The sequence below is a fragment of the Macaca nemestrina genome, chromosome 1, assembly GCF_043159975.1.
Source record: "Macaca nemestrina isolate mMacNem1 chromosome 1, mMacNem.hap1, whole genome shotgun sequence".
NCBI classification, from domain to species: domain Eukaryota; kingdom Metazoa; phylum Chordata; class Mammalia; order Primates; family Cercopithecidae; genus Macaca; species Macaca nemestrina.
The window spans coordinates 99,748,290-99,765,299 of NC_092125.1; the positions used below are offsets into that span (position 1 = coordinate 99,748,290).

The window sequence follows — 17,010 nt, forward strand, 5'->3', positions numbered from 1 at the left end:
AAGTCCCAGTCCTGTCACACACTAGTCAGCTGGGGTCGGGGAAAGGCCTTCCTGTGCCTCCATTTACCTTGCCAGCCTCTAAACTAGGAGGCTTCTTCCCACATAAACACGCCCACAGTCTTCAGCTAACTTTCTAGGCAGAAAGTTTCCTACTGCGGCACAAGTCTACGGGCTCCCGGTGGAGGCTGAGGTTCTCACGGGTGGAGACCACTGCAGCTGCCTTCGTAGGTCCAGACTCCCCGAACCTTTAACCCTTGCTCTGCTCAACCGTCCCTCTGTCTCAAGCAGTCCTCCCGCCTTCTGCGCTGCGGCGCCTTTAAACCTTCTTGGCCCTTGCCCCGCCCCGGGTCCGCCCCGTCTGAGGCGGGACCCTCCTGAAAACCCCCGGCTGGGCAGGGCGCACCACTTGCAGCTGCAGCCCTTGCCTTGAGTGAGTGCGCCGCTCCCCAGCCCGCTTGAACGGTGAGCAGGTCGCAGGGACGGGGGTCGGGGGGATGTGCATGGTCTGTAGAAACCAAGAAGCCAGCGCTTTTGACTTGTTCCAGCGGGGATCAAGGGCTGGCACCAGGCAAGGGTCCGGTGATTACTTTACCCCGCCCCGTGCTGTCAGATCCTGTCCCCAAGCCCTGACCCGACATTGTTGGACGATGAGGTCAGGCGAGGTTAGTCCATGCATAGACAGGGCGTCCGTCCGTCCGGAGCACGGACTCAGGGACTGAGCTCCACCCGCGGGCTCCATCGCCGAGTCCTCACTGGGGCGAGGGGAAAAAAGGGCGTCGGACATTAGCTGGCTGGCCCCGAGTGACCCCGGGTCGTGGCGCCGGCCCTGGGCCAGCTCGTGCTCCTGGGCTTTCCCGCGCGACCCTTCACTTCCTGGTTCCAGGAGCACGTGTGGGCACTGCGTGCCCTCTGAGTCCCCGAGGCCGCCCTTTTCATTCCTGTTCCTGCTAGCTTGCTATTCTGGGGACTCGAGGTCACGAGCTGGGGCTAGAGGACTCCGCATGGGTCGCACAGTGACCTTCTGTGAAGCTCCAGTCATCTCTATGACAGTCCCCCGACCTCGGGGGTCTGGGTGCTGCAGCCCTGACTGCGCCCCGGGGTGCCCTGTCTGTGTGAGGTTGTGGGGGTGGTGGTGGCTGCTTTTACCCCAGCCCGAGCGCCGCTGCCCCCACCGGGTGCCCCCTGCTGCTGGGAAACCCGGTGGTGGCCGCGGGCGGGCGGGCGGGCTGCCCAGACCACTGCGTCACCCCAACGGCGGGAGGGCGGTGGGTGACTCATCTGCTCTAACGGCCCAGGGTGTGGTCGTGGGGGTGGGGGGGGGCGGCGGCTGGGAGGCCGGACCTGCAGGACCGGAAGTGGACTGCCGCCTCCCCCCCCACCCCCGCGCCCTGGGCCTCTTGGGGCTACCTGGAGCCGGTGTCTTGGGAGTTCTGTGAACAGTTGGTATCTGTGGGGCAGAGAGAAACGGGGTGAGAGTGGGGATGGAGTGTGGGATCCGATGTGGAAGACCTGCGGCTGGGACGGGGGTCCCCCAGTGTTCTCTTTGACTCCAAAGCACCAGACAGCGATAGCTCTCTATCTCCAGCCCCCTCCCAGTTTCTCCTCCCTACTGCAAGGGGCAGACCTAAAACTGCAGAGGAGGCCAAGGCAGGGCGGGTCCAGTAGGACCCTACCATTCCAGAACCAACAAATAGGTTTTGTCCAACCGCAACTCCCTCTCTCACCCCAAGGCCTCTGCCCCTGCCCCCCACCCCGGGATTGGCCCCAATCCTTTCTTCATTCCATCCCTTCTCCCTCCAGAATTTTCAGCTGTGGGTTCTCTAGCTCAGAACACTTTCCCTTCCCAGGGAATTTCTTCTCCTGAACGACTACTTCCTGAGTCCGCTTCTTCACCCCAACACGGGTAATTTCCTATCTTCCCCCCACATGCTGTTCATCCCCACCATAGCTGCCTCCTGGAGGAATCCCTTGCACCTGGTTACACCCGAGCACTGCTGGGACGATCCCACTTCTCCCGTGCTCACAGCCTCCTCACCTCAAAGTCTGTGTTGAGAGGGTGTTTCTGCCGGGAGCCCCCACCCAGCCTCAAACACTGTTTGGTATACAGAAGCCATGGCAACGGCCCCCACCTCATCCCCTCCTCCCACGCAAGCTTTGGAGCTTCCTGTTTGTGTAGCCTCAGCTTTCTCTTCTGCTCCTGACTCTCGGTGGTGAGGGGCTGCCCTACGGTGGTTCCCTTAATTGTGGGCCGCCTCCCATCCTTGCTGCTGCTTGTGGCACCTCGCTCTGTTCAGCTGGTGCCCTCACTGTGCTGCTCTTTGAGAACAGTCCCTGCCCCAAATCTGAGTTGGGAAGTTCTCCTGTGTCCCATCTGCACGGTGGATGGAGAGTCCCTTTGTCTTCCCAGTTAAACACCCTAGCCAAGAACCCTGAAGTCCTCCCCGCCCCCTCCCATGTCCGCCTTTTCTTTGGCTTTGGCTTTGGCTTTGGTGAGGTAAGCTTCCAGCCTAGGGTCTGGGTGGGGCCGAGTGCCTGGCGTGGCCCCTCCCGTTTCCCGCCTATTGTATGTAACTCCAGGGTGAGGGTGAGCGTTGTTCTCACAGCTGGAGTAGCTCTAGGGTTTAGGTTGCTCGCTGCCAGCCTATCTCCCAGGTTGTTCAGCTATCACCTTCCTTTGGGGTCCCCAGCTCTGGGGGTCCCCCACACCTGTCTTCCAGCTGGGCATATCTCTTCTCACCCTGGTAGGCAACTTGCTTACTGTTTTCTTTATGGGAGGGCAGGGGCAGGTCCCCTGGGTGTCCCTAGGGTGGGCCTTCCCAGCTCCAGCAGCCGCAGCCCATCAGCTCCTGCCTGCCTGTGGGGTTGGGGAGGAGAAACAGCTGCTGGCCAGGCCTGGCCTGGTTGGAACTGCCCCTTCTCAGGACTCCGCCCTATGGCTCTGGCACCTCAGAGCTTGAGGGCAATGGCCCCAGAGTGGAGCAGATACACTGCAGCTGGAGGCCGCTACCCTGTCAGCTGTGTCCAGGCCCCAGAGTTGGGCGGTGGAGGGGGTTCCTCAGCATCCACTTTCCACCCAGTGGTGGGTCTGGGAGGCCAAGTTTGTCCTGTCTTGGGGGTTGGGGGGCACTGGAAGGGTCTGGCTTCAGGCCATTCTCTCTCTGCTCTTAACCCCAGTGTCTAGGTTAATCATTCTCCTGCCCTTTCTTTACCTGTGCCATGGTGATCCCCGAGCCTCAGGGAGAGGTTCCAGAAGAGAGGTCTGGAACTGGGCTGCGGAGAGGGGGCTTACTAGTGGTAGTAGCTCTTAGCCCCTTCCTCCTCCTACCTGTCTTCCAGCCATTCCCCTGTGCATCAGAGGTTAGAGGTTTCTGTGGCGGAGTGGCCGCTGGGGAGGGCGGGAATGCTTGTCTTGCTTTCTCCTCAGAACTCAGCCACTCCACCCCTCCTGCCTTCCCCCAGCTGATGGTGTGTGTGCCTGGTGCTGTGGGTCCGGGTCCAGACTGACATTTATCTGGCCCAGCTTTCGGGCTGGGGGAAGTGGAGGGGGCGGGTTGCTCTTAATGAGGTTTAAAAATAACTGATTTAGGGGAGGATCTGCCGGAAATGGGCAGCTTGATAAGCAGCCATGTTGGAGTCGGGACGGGAGGGACTGGCCTGAGACACAGCCTCTGCAGCTGAGAGGGGTTGAGGGTTTGAGGCAGGCTGGTCCCCTTGTAGTTCGCAGAGTCCTGAGGCCCACTGAGCGGGAGTGGTGGGATTGTTTAACCTGGATGTGTGGGAGAGGGGGAGCCAGAGTCACTTCATCCCTGAAGGCCAACCTGGCCTGGAGCCAGATGTGGTTAGAAGGGGTGGCTCTCTTTCCTCCCCTTGAACACAGATGCCTGCCCTGGGGGTCCCCTTTAGTGAGCAGCCTGACAGCTAGCTCTGTTTCGGAGAAGAGAGAAAAGCCTAACCAGGGTGGGGGTGGGACAGAAAATGGGGACCGTTCTCGGTTCTTGGCTCCCCTTGGCATCCGTAGCATGCCCAGGTCTTGCTCAGCCTCTGAGTGTCAGACCCAGGTGGTAAGTGTTGGTTGGGAACACACTGCCACAGTGAGGTTGGCCAACTCAGGCCATTGGTCGGGAAACCACCCAGTTCTTGCTAATCAAAGCCCTCCAACGAAGTTAAACCCTCCTGTGTATTTCCCCGTCTTGCCTTCTCTTCCCAGGTTTCCCCAAAAATGTCACCCAGAGCTCCTGTATTAATTTCCTATTTCTGCTGTAACAAATTGCTACAAGCTTAGTGATTTAAAGCAACACAAATACAGCATCTTACAGTTCTACAGACTTCAACAGGGGTCTCACTGGCTAAAATGCAGGTGTTGGCAGGGCTCTGTTCCTTCTGGGGGTCTTGGGGCGAATCCATTTCCTTCCCTTTTCTGGCTTCTGGAGGCCACCTGCATTGCTTGGTTCATGGCCCTGTGTGACTCCAACTTCTGCTTCCATTTTTTGTTGTTGTTACTTCTCCCACTCTGACTCACCTGTCTCCCACTTTCAGTTAGTAAGGACCCTTGTGATTACACTGGGCTCATTTGGATGATCCAGGATAATCTCTCCATCTCAAGATCTTAGTCACATCCACGAAGTCCCTTTTTGTCATACGAGATAACAGATCCACAGGTTCTGGGAATTACGACATGGACAACTTTTGGGGGGCTATGGTTCTGCCTATCATAGCTCCTAGAAGGGAAAGTAGAATTTGTTTTTATTGTCTGGTTTCTTGTAGGAAATTCATTTTGCTTGCTGAAATCCCTAAGGACCTATTCAGGCCTCTCTCTTCCAGAAAGCCTTCCCGGGCTGCTTCTGCCCATCTGCTTCTTGTAGCTGCTACAACATGTGATCTGAACTGTGCACTTCAGTATTTGTGTACAATCTTTACCTGTTCATATGTACTCACTGTGTCTCCCTGATGGCACTGTGGGCACTGGAGGACCAAGGGCTTCTATCTCTTTCACAATCCCTAGCACAAATAGTAGGTGCTCAGTTAAAATCCAGTGGTTTGCACCAACCTAGATGGTTTAAAAAAAAAAAAAAAGGCAAAGAAAACCCAGAGGTTGAGGGAGGGTAGATCCAACCAGTTTCCCAAGCTGTTCCACATTCCTCCTCCTGTCCCCAAATCATTCTCTTTCCCAGGGCTATAAAGAGCAGGGTTGCGTTTGTTAACAGTTCTGGGCCTCATCCTTGGGGCTCACCCTGGGGGAAATGGTGTATATCCCTGCAGGCAGAATTCCTGAATTCCCCACTCTCCAGGCTGCAAGGTGTTGACCAAAGGCCTGGGTGTGTCCTCTCTCTAGCACCACCACGCACTGGAATGGCTAACAGGGGACCTGCATATGGCCTGAGCCGGGAGGTGCAGCAGAAGATTGAGAAACAGTATGATGCAGATCTGGAGCAGATCCTGATCCAGTGGATCACCACCCAGTGCCGAAAGGATGTGGGCCAGCCCCAGCCTGGACGCGAGAACTTCCAGAACTGGCTCAAGGATGGCACGGTGAGAGCCGGGCCCCACTGGCTTGGAAGTGCAGGGAGAGCAGGACTAGGTCCAGTGGACTGGGGATTGTTTAACCTGAAGAGGGGAAGACTGAGGGCACACATGTCCCAGCCTCTTCCTCAGCCTGAAGATCTTTGTCAAGGATGTGAGAGGGCCCATGCTTCCCTCCCTTCCCGTGGAGTGGAGGGTAAGGGTGAATGTGTCTCCCAGGCAGTGGAAGGCTGAGGTGACACTGAGGAAGAAAATATCTCTAAGGAAAGAACTGTGGGAGGGTGTATTAGCAAGGAAAGACTAAACACTGGCTTTTCACTCTGGGCTCGGAGGCAGGAGGCTGGCAAGAAGGACTGTGAGGCTTACTCTAGTGAAAGAGTCCAAGCTGCCTTCAGGCAAGACACCAGACTCTCTGGTTCATTGTCTCTGGTTCTGAGGGTGGTGCATGCTAAGCTGCCATAGGCAGGTGTATTCTCACCTTTCCACCTCTGCTGTCCTCATCCAGGTGCTATGTGAGCTCATTAATGCACTGTACCCCGAGGGGCAGGCCCCAGTAAAGAAGATCCAGGCCTCCACCATGGCCTTCAAGCAGATGGAGCAGATCTCTCAGTTCCTGCAAGCAGCTGAGCGCTATGGCATTAACACCACCGACATCTTCCAAACTGTGGACCTCTGGGAAGGTGGGACAGGGCCAGGGGCTGGCTCCTGTCATCCAGGAGGCCAGAGATTGGGCTGGGCCCTCTTGACCGGGGAGAAGGGACTATTTTCTGGCTCCCTGAAGAGAAAGAGGGGTGTGTTTGTGTTCCATGGAACACTTGGTCATATTGGGGGCTGGATTGGAGAAGGGTATGGAAATGAAGAGTAAAAGTAATTAGGAAGCCAGGCCTGCTGACTTAGCAATAGAGGTGGAATCCTGGCATCTAGAACACTGTGGAGGCTGACATATTCCCATTCTCCTTCCCAGGAAAGAACATGGCCTGTGTGCAGCGGACGCTGATGAATCTGGGTGGGCTGGCAGTAGCACGGGATGATGGACTCTTCTCTGGGGATCCCAATTGGTTCCCTAAGTAAGTATTGCTGGGACAGCCGCAGGGTCCAGCAGGTGCATCGTTTCTGCCCAGTCCTGTCCCTGGGAAATAACTAATCTCAGTAGCAGCTGGCCCTTTACAAAGCACTTTCAGAAAATTCCTCATCTCACTTAATCCTCACAACACCCTCTGGGATGGCAAGTGACTGTCCCTTTGGAAACATGAGGAAGTGGCTTCAGAGAGCTTATGGCTCTCGAGGGCAGAGCTGGCACCAGCCCTTGAGCCAACAGCAAAACCTGTGTTCTGTCCAGGGAAGGGATTTACTAGGGCAGCCTGTGATCTCCTCTAACCACCACTCCCTTACCACCCAGGAAATCCAAGGAGAATCCTCGGAACTTTTCGGACAACCAGCTGCAAGAGGGCAAGAACGTGATCGGGTTACAGATGGGCACCAACCGCGGGGCATCTCAGGCAGGCATGACTGGCTACGGGATGCCACGCCAGATCCTCTGATCCCACCCCAGGCCTTGCCCCTGCCCTCCCACGAATGGTTAATATATATGTAGATATATATTTTAGCAGTGACATTCCCAGAGAGCCCCAGAGCTCTCAAGCTCCCTTCTGTCAGGGTGGGGGGTTCAGCCTGTCTTGTCACCTCTGAGGTGCCTGTTGGCAGCCTCTCCCCTGTGCTTACTAATACATTCCCTTCCCCGTACCCATCAAAACTGGACCAACTGGCCTCCTCTTTTCCCCTGGGACCAAAATTTAGGGCCCTTAGTCCCTGACTGCCAGGCCTCTCCTCTTTCCCCCCTGGCCTGTTCTGTCTCTGAACTCTGTTCCCTCCGTTCATTCCATGGCTGGGAGTCAGTGATGCTGCCTCTGCCATCTGATGCTGGACTGGCCTTGCTTCTACAAGTATGCTTCTCCCACAGCTGTGGCTGCAGGAACTTAATTTATAGGGAGGAGCCTGTGGCAGCTGCTGCCCCGGCCACAGCTGCACTGACTGTGCTCACCACACATCTGGGGCAGCCTTCCCTGGCAGGGGCCCTCGTGGCTTCTCATTTTCCATTCCCTTCACTGTGGCTAAGGGGTGGGGTGAGGGGACGGAGAGGGAGGGCTGCCTACCATGGTCTGGGACTTGAGGAAGATGAGTTTGTTGATTTAAATAAAGAATTTGTCATTTTTGAATGGACTCTGGCTGTGTCCGGGGCCACTGTGCCACTGTGGGGAAGGGAGGAATACTGGGCAAAATGCAGTGAGTGATGCAGGAAGGAGGACAGAGATGAGGTTGCAGTGCTAACCCCTGTCTTCAGTTTCCTCCCCATCCTCATTCTCACTTGGTTTAGGGGAGGGGAGGTTGGAATTGAGAGGGGACAGGACCTCACAGCTGAATGCAGACTGCGTAGGCAGTGTCCACAAGGAGGTAAGGCCCTTTCTAGTCGATGGAATTGGGTAATCCTGCCTGCTGCCTTTGGCTGGGTCTGCCTCTACAGCCGGAACAGCTTCTCAGTCACTAGGAGGGTGGGGCTGGCTGCTGGTACAGCCATGAGTCCTGGCAAGTGAAGCTGTCTCCAGGTGAGAGGCCCCTCAGACAGGCTTGGGGCGAGCTGGTCTGTGTTGGAGTTGGCCAGACCCATGTAGGGGCTGAGGGTGGGGGTTGCAGTGGTGAGGAAAGGTGGAAAGCTGGGGAATGAGCAGGAGTGAGTTGGTGGTGGTGGCTGGAGGGAAGAAGCCTTGTGGATTGATCCTAAGCACCTGTGAACTAAGTGCCCCTGAGAGACTAGCAGCAGAACTTCCTTTCTAGGTGGGTGGCCTTGGGCCACGATAATCAATTTTGGGTCAGGTTGTCTCCAGCACCTATCCTTGACTGAGGCATGAGAGTTCTACCCATAGTTTCTTTTTTTCTTTTCTTTTCGTTCTTTTTTTTTTTTTTTTTTTGAGACAGAGTCTGGCTTTGTCACCCAGGCTGGAGTGCAGTGGCATGATCGCTCTTGTTGCCCAGGTTAGAGTGCAATGGCGCAATCTCAGCTCACTGCAACCTCCGCCTCCTGGGTTCAAGTGATTCTCCTGCCTCAGCCTCCTGAGTAACTGGGATTACAGGCATGTGCCACCACGCCTGGCTAATTTTTTTGTATTTTTAGTAGAGACGGGGTTTCTCCATGTTGGTCAGGCTGGTCTTGAACTCGCAACCTCAGGTGATCCGCCTGCCTCGGCCTCCCAAAGTGCTGGGCTTACAGGTGTGAGCCACCGTGCCTGGCTATTTTTTGTATTTTTAATAGAGATGGGGTTTCACCATGTTGGCCAGGCTGGTCTTGAACCCCTGACCTCAAGCCATCTGCCTGACCTCATGGCTCTGCCTTGCCAACACCACAGCCTCCCAAAGTGCTGGGAGCCCCACGCATAGTTTCTAACCACTAGGTGTTACCTTTACCCCAAGGCTTCCCAATCAGACCCTGTGTCTCCCCAGGGGGAATTTGAGGGACCCTGGGCCAGTCTGACATTAGGTTCCAGCGCCATCAGCTCACCCAGGGGCCTGGCCTTCCTTGCCCCCTCCCCTTTTCTACTTGAGGGTATCTGTCTCCCTAGGAGGAGAAAGCCACAGCCCGGTACCTGAGGGAAACAGGTTTGTAACCAGAGCTTTTGTTCTCTCCCCTTTTGTTACCCTGCTTCTCTGAGGCTCCCTCTTCCAAGAAGCACCCACTAGGGGACAGGCCCCATGCCAATGCTTCATAGCCATGGCTATCAGCCTTATCCCCACACCACACTTAGCCTTGCCACCTAGAGAGGCCTTGCCAGCCTCTCTCATACCTCGGGAGAGACTATTTGCTTGCTTGCTGCATTCCCACAGGCTATGGCACAGATAAGATAGGCTGCAGCCTATGGGCAAAATTCCCAGGGGATTAGATCCTTTATCTCCCATTCAGGAAGGCTTTGTGGAATGTTAGTGAGGGAGAGTGATGTCATTGCAGAGAAAACATTGAATTCGCTATTTATACTAAAACAACAAGCCGTTTGCCACCTTCCCTGGTTTAACTATTTATAGCTATACATTATTGGCAACTCTGAGAAATGCCTTTTGTTTGTCACAGTGCCAGCACTGAGAACCACTGCCTTCTCCCAGAAGATTCTCACAAACGCCCAGGAGGTGGATATTACTGTCATGTGTTCCCCATTTTGTCCTTAGATGAGGATACTGGTCTCAGAAAGGGCCAAGGAACACAAAGCAATTAAGGGAGAAGCAGGGATTTGCATCCAATCAACCCGGCTCCGAATCTGGCTGAGCCTGTGCACTTGCAGGCTCAGCAAGAATCGAAGCTGTCAAGGGACTAGGGGACAGAGGTGGTGGTGGGTGGTAGGGCGGTGCTCCTCATCTGTAAGCTGAAGATGGTAATTCCTCCCTCATGAAGTTGCCGTGAGGCTTAGATGAGCGCTGGAAAGCAACTTGCATGGGGAATGCTAGCACATAGTGCCAGGAAATGGAAGTGTGGGGGAATAAAAGGTAGAACATTTGTGTGTGGACCCTGGGCTGAGAGGGAGCTGATGTCCAGTAGTTTCATGCCCTTCACCACTGTCCTGTTGAACACGGGCAAGGATGCTTTGAGTAGCCCTATCCCCACTACCTGGAACAGCTTATTTTCAAGGGTGACACCAACTGTATTTGAGAGGTGCTCAGTCATTGGGCTCACCTTTCTTCTGGCTGCACCCACCACCACCCAAACCTTGTGAGGAATCTCAGTGTCCCCTTAATCCATCTAACCGCAGAGTCAGTTGCCTCCTTGTGGAGCTGGCCTCCACTGGCATCGCAACATTTTCCAGCTTGTTCGTCTGTCTGCTTTTTAGCATTTTGTCTCACCTGAGGTTACAATTTCATCCCTAACTTGGCTTCTCTCATCTCTGACCCCACTTCGGGCCCCTGAGCCCAGACTAGGCACCAGCCTGTGTATGATTCTGCCTTTTCTTGCCATCTCCTAACACCTTATTCTGTGTGGCTCTCTACAGTGGTGTCTCTCTCTCTCTTTTTTTTTTTCTTATATTTTTCTTTCTTTTATTATTATTATTATTATTATTATTATTATTATACTTTAAGTTCTAGGGTACCTGTGCATAACGTGCAGGTTTGTTACATACGTATACATGTGCCATGTTGGTTTGCTGCACCCACCAACTCGTCATTTACATTAGGTGTTTCTCCTAATGCTATCCCTCCCCCAGCCCCCAACCCCCTCAACAGGCCCCGGTATGTGATCTTTCCCTCCCTGTGTCCATGTGTTCTCATTGTTCAACTCTTTCTTTCTTTCTTTTCTTTCTTTCTTTCTTTCTTTCTTTCTTTCTTTCTTTCTTTCTTTCTTTCTTTCTTTCTTTCTTTCTTTCTTTCTTTCTTATTTTAATTCTGGGATACATGTGCTGAACATGCAGGTATACGTGTGCCATGGTGGTTTGCTGCACCTATCAACCCATTACCTAGGTTTTAAGCCCCGCATACATTAACTATTTGTCCTGATGCTCTCCCTCCCCTCACCGCAGCCTTTCCCTGACCACAGGCCCTGGTGTGTGTTGTTCCCCTCCCGGTGTCTATGTGTTTTCATTGTTCAACTCCCTACAGAGGTGTCTCCTAACACTCTGCACTTGCAGGGCTGCTCCTGCTGCCTGGAACAATCTCCTTCCAGGTCCCACCCTCACTTGCTCCTTTATCTCCTTCAGGTTTTTGTTCAGACATAATCTTCCCTGATCACCTCATTTAAAACTGCACACTTCACTCTCAGCCTGGACCCCATGCTGCATTCCTGCTTTCTTTTATCACCACCTGACACCCAATATATTTTACTTATTTATTTTCTGTCCCCACCCATAGAATGTACACCACACAAAGGCAGGCTTTTGTTGGTTTTGCTTCATGTAGAATAGTGGTTGGCATGTTGTAGGTGCTGGATAAATATTTGTTGAATGAATGAGTGAGCATGACACCACCCTTATGCTCCCCAGCCCCCTGGCTTGGCAACACAGTGCCCAGCCAGCCCAAGGGCCTAGCAACCCAGCCTGTCATCAGATCTGAGATACAGCCCAGCTCATCTGTCCACTTCCAATGCTTCCAGATTATTCACTTCCAAACAATAAACACCCAAGAAGCTGCATTTCCTACAGACAGAGGAGAGGAGGTTGGAGGGTGGATTGCATGCTCTGGACGAATGGAAGGTGATTTGAGGATTTGGGGGAAAAAGAACGAACGGGAGGAGGGCAGGAGAAGAGGCAGGAGCCAGCTTCGATTCATTTGCTCCTTGCCTTCAGACTGGAAGTGGAAAATCACTGTGGAGGTGGAGGGAAAGTCGGCTTGGCCCATGGTGGCCAATGGAAAGGAGAGCTGGGAAGGGAGGCAGAGAAGAGGAGGAAGAGGGGGAGAAGGAAGAAGGTTTCAGATGCTCCACCCAGTTTGGCTCACCTGTGGGTAACAAGCATAGCTCTCTGCAGCCTATTCATATGCGTGTGAGTGTGCATTCAGGTGTGTGAGAATTGGCAGGGCTAGGGCTGGGGACGGGGGTGGGGGGGGTGGGGGGGGGTGCGGTGCAGGTGGGAGGAGATGAATCTGTGACTGTGTGGAGGCTGCCTGTGAGTATGTGTTTACCAAGGATTGGGGATAATGGGTGCAGAGAGGTGTTTGTCCTGCGTGCGTAGGCATCTGTGTGTTTGTACATGGCTCTGTGGAGAACAATATGTCCCATTCCTGCCTCAACAGCTGAAGGAGGCCTTTGAGAGTTTGGCAGAAGGCCCAAGGAGCAGTGGAACGAGCAAAGAGCTGGATGATAGGACCCCAGGGAGAGAACAATAAAGGGCCTGGGATTAAATTTGTTGAAGAAAAGGCTAAAAGGGTGAATTAATAACTGTCTTCTTGCAAAGAAATGGGTTTTAGTCCCAGTGGCCAGGGAGGTAGATTAGACGAAAACGCACCAAAGGTGCATCTAGAGAAATTTAGATTAGACAAGGAAAAATGATTCTCTTGACTCTGAAGGTTACTAGCCTTTGGAATCTCTTAAGGGTCGGAAGGAATGTCTTCAATAACAGGACAAATCGCATCTTCTTGAAGAGAAAAATGGGCAGTTCTGCCTGGGAATGGTCATATACACACTCATTTTTTTCATTCATATATTCATTCATTTAACAATTATTGAGGTCCTACTTTATGTCAGACTTTATGGAGGATGTGGATTATTAATACGTGATCTCTTTGCTCAAAGAGTGCATAGTTCCGTAGAGGAGATACAACACAGATAGAAGCCATAATATTTATTTATTTTTTGAGACAGAGTCTCGCTCTGTTGGCCAGGCTGGAGTACAGTGGTGTGATCTCGGCTCACTGCAACCTCCGTCTCCTGGGCTCAAGCAATTCTTCTGCTTCAGCCTCCCCAGTGGCTGGGATTACAGGCGTAAGCCACCACGCCCAGCTAATTTTTGTATTTTTAGTTGAGACGGGGTTTCACCGTGTTGGCCAGGCTGGTCTCAGACTCCTGACCTCAAGTGATCCACCCACCTCGGCCTCTCAAAGTGCTGGGATTACAGGTGTGAGCCACAGCACTGGCCAGAAGCCACAATAATTCAGAAAACCTGTGACATGTGCCTTTGGAGAAATGCAAATAGGGCTTTGTGGGAGGACTACTGCCTACCTCTCAATGCTCTGGATGAATTCCTGGATGGTGACTGGTAGTGATGTCATGGGGTGCTGAGGCCGCATACCTCAGGGATCATCTCCTCTGATCAACCCAGGGGAGTGGGAGAGCCGGTTGGCGGGACTGCTCTGGAAAAAGGAGCAGTCCCTGGCTTTGTGGTCACAAGTCAAGTTTCAGTGTGGGATGAGGGGCTATTTCTTTCCTGCCTGGGGTGGGGAAGGGCAAAAAGGCCTGAGTCAGGGTGAGAACCAGGGATTGGGTAAGGACAGATCAACATCACTGGAACTGGGGGTAGGTCTGAAGGGGTCATATAAACACCTCCTCAGACACTGGGACTGTCAACTGTCAACTGTTTCACATCACCGTTGGCAGGACCTGAACTTTTTCTTTTTCTCTTTATCTTAAGACAGAGTCTTGCTCCGTCGCCCAGGTTGGAGTTCAGTGGTGCGATCTCTGCTCACTGCAACCTCTGCCTCCCGGGTTCAAGCAATTCTCCCTGCCTCAGCCTCCCGAGTAGCTGGGAGTACAGGTGCCTGCCACCATGCCTGGCTAATTTTTGTATTTTTAGTAGAGAAGGGGTTTCACCATGTTGGCCAGGCTGGTCTCGAACGCCTGACCTCAGGTGATCCACTTGCCTCAGCGTCCCAAAGTGCTGGGATTACAGGCACGGGCCACCGCCCCTGGCCTCTCTCCCATTTTATAGGTGAGGAAACGGAAGCTAAGAGAATAAAAGTAACTTGTTGAACCCAGCTAGTAGAAAAACAGATTTAAACTTCTGACCACTGAAGCCCAAGCCATTGCTCACCCAGTCATGGGGCTCCCCTGTGAGGTGGCTGACCCTGGGGAAGGGTTCAGCCCGCAACAGGCTTGAGCTGCGGTTTCTCTGTGAGTGGAGGCCCAGGGCCACAGTGGAGGAAGGAAGAGGTCAGGTTTGGGAAGAGGTGCAGGAAGTTCAGTTCTGCAGCCACCACTCCTCTGAGGCAAGCGAGGATCTGGCAGCTTTAGATGAGAACTAATGGAGAGTACCTGAGATCCAGCCCCTGGATCCTACAACTTGAGGTTTCTGTCCCCAAGTCTCCCTGATCTTTCTGGACCCTCCTCAGACAGCCAACTTTTATCTCCAGCAATAAAAGCTACCACAATGGTCAGGACAATACTGAGAGTTGCACTTTCAAGGCATTAGCATATCTGTTAATTCCAGAGAGGCTTGTCTCCTCTTGGTAGGGCTTTAGCAGTTTTACACTGTTTATAGAGAAGAGAAGAACTAAGCCTAGAGACTGTAAGTAATTTGCCCAGGGTCCCAATGTTCTCGGGAGTAGAAAGCATGTCTTATGTATCTTTGTGTGGCTCACAGGCCTCAGAACAGATAGTGTCAGGCCCAGAAGGAGCTCCGTCCAAGTTCATTGTATTGAATTGGTTCTGTATGCACTAGAATCCGGGTCTCTGGACTCCTGGTCACTCACTTGTTGAAAATAACCAAAGTCAAGTGTACCCCTGGAGATGAGTTTGGCTGTAGACTACAGTGGACACAGGGTGGTGGGATACCCCAGTTCCTATCCTGTATTTTCTCCTAACCCTGCTACAAGGAATCTGAACTTCTTAAAACTTGTTCTGTTCTCTAAGTGACTGCCAGCATTGGACTCTTAAAACTTGTTCTGTTCTCAGACTGCCAGCATTGGACTCTCCTGGCGTGTTGGTTAGAAATGCAGGTTCCATGACATGGTCTGGTCATAAAGACACAGGCCCAGTGGTCACTGAGGGACCCAGTGGTCTCTGCATGGGCAAGACTGTGACTATCTTAATACCCTGCTGGGCCTCCACATGCTGCCTGGTAGAGTAGGCTTTCCACAAATAAATGTGTTAAATGAATGGAAAAAGAAAAAAAAAAAAAGAAATGCAGATTCCAGTTAGACTTATGAGACCTATGGACTGAGAATCTGTGGCAGAGGTAGCGGAGGTGGTATCTTGAATTTGCATTTAAACAGGCTTCCCCCATAATCCTTAGGCAGCAGTGACCTAGGAGATTCGGGTGAGAAGTTTCTCCAGCAAGAAAGTTGGTCCTGGCCTTGAGGCCCTGAACAAGAGTTGGCCCTACCCCCCACCCTGCACTGTTTGGTGACTGTGGCTAGGTTGCCAGGGGAACCAGGCTGTGTAACTTCCTGGCTTTGGCGGTTTTCCCCTCCTTGGCCTTATCTCAGCATCCGCCACCTAGTCCAGGGCCTGTGCTGGTCACGTAGGAGGGGAAGCTTGTGCCAGGCGTGCAGGGGCGTGTCTAGGATACCAGGACAAGGCTGGCCCAAGGACCTGGGGCGGGCAAGAGGGTGGAGATGTGGTTTTCAAGAAGGCAGGGAGGCTGCAGATTTGTTCATGTCTTTCTCTTTGGTCTGGGAGATATCCACACTGTGGGAATTGTGGGGAAGGGGGTTGGTCAGAGCCTGGGGCTCTGTCTGTCATTACTCTGGCATTTCTACTCCTCATTCTTGGCCTAATTCCCCCTCCCTGGGAGTAGGGGCACCAGTAATACTGCGGCGTGGCCTGTGTCCCCTTTTCTCCTCCTTCCTCCTTCTGCTCTCTAGACTTAGGGCCTCTAGCAGCAAGCTCCCCTCAGTCCTCCTCACTACCACCCTCACCCTAACATCTCTGCCGCAGCTTCATTCACCCCTACTCATTCTCCTTGGTTCCAAACTCCTTCCTGTTCTTCAGACTCTCTCCCCTCTCCATGCCCCGTGCTGGGTCTCTCAGAAGGTAGCAGGAAGCCCTGACAGTCTTTAAGAATGGAAAAGAGAAAAAGTTTTGAAGAAAGAGGGAAGGCAGGAAATAGTTGAATAAAATAATTCATGCATTTAAGTATTTGCTTATGTTTTAAGCCATACTTTGAAGCAGTTTTGAGAATTCAAGTGTTCCAGGAAGAAGGAGAATAATGGAAATAGTGAAATAGCCTCTCAGGCCTCTGTGCAACTTGGAGGATTTATGATCTGATTCCTGATGGTGTTTATATTACATTAAGAACAAATATCCCGCCGGGCACGGTGGCTCACGCCTGTAATCCCAGCACTTTGGGAGGCCGAGGCGGGCGGATCACAAGGTCAGGAGATCGAGACCATCCTGGCTAACATGGTGAAACCCCGTCTCTACTAAAAATACAAAAAATTAGCTGGGCGCGGTTGTGGGCGCCTGTAGTCCCAGCTACTCGGGAGGCTGAGGCAGGAGAATGGCGTGAACCCAGGAGGCGGAGCTTGCAGTGAGCCGAGATCGCGCCACTGCACTCCAGCCTGGGCGACAGAGCGAGACTCCGTCTCAAAAAAAAAAAAAAAAAGAACAAATATCCCCCAACCCCCCCACCCCACCATATTCCCATGCTCTGGGGGAAAGAAGTGCAAAGAAAACAGCCAGACACTGTGCAGACTGATTTATCCAGAATGGTCTTATCTTCATGGTCTCTCTCTTTGGGGCTATTACCCTATCTCACAGATAAGGAAACAAGGCCCAGGTGGTTCAGCAAGTTACCCAAGGTCTCTCAGCTTTAAGTGGCTGAGCCAGGGTTGAAAACCTGCTAATCTGTTTCCAAAATTAGTCACCACTTCTCTTCTTCACTTTGCTCCCCCGGGGAACACAAATCAGGGAGACTTCTTCTAGAATATCCTAGACGGCATTATTGACTAGGAACCAGGCCAGAAGAAATGATGCTGTACTGAGGACCGAATGGACATTGCAGAATTTCTTTATGGGGAGGTGGGCACCCCTAAAATGGGAGCAGAGGCTATATAGGGCAATGCGGACAGTTCCAAAGGAAGGGGGGACCC

At 52.9% G+C, this 17,010-nt stretch overlaps 1 protein-coding gene across 2 annotated transcripts; it reads left to right on the forward strand.

Moving 5' to 3' along the window:
* Nucleotides 1-357: 357 nt before the first annotated feature.
* Nucleotides 358-7,736, forward strand: LOC105498159 (transgelin 2). Of its 2 annotated transcripts, none has more exons than XM_011770044.3 (5): nucleotides 358-462; nucleotides 5,333-5,529; nucleotides 6,026-6,200; nucleotides 6,485-6,587; nucleotides 6,920-7,736. In XM_011770044.3, exons 2-5 carry the CDS (start codon nucleotides 5,350-5,352, stop codon nucleotides 7,059-7,061), a joined length of 600 nt encoding a protein of 199 aa, XP_011768346.2. In that variant the 5' UTR covers nucleotides 358-462; nucleotides 5,333-5,349; the 3' UTR covers nucleotides 7,062-7,736. The 2 variants fall into 2 exon arrangements, with proteins under 2 accessions (XP_011768346.2, XP_011768350.2); XM_011770048.3 differs by lacking the exon at nucleotides 358-462 and adding an exon at nucleotides 2,596-2,741.
* The last annotated feature ends 9,274 nt before the right edge of the window (nucleotides 7,737-17,010 follow it).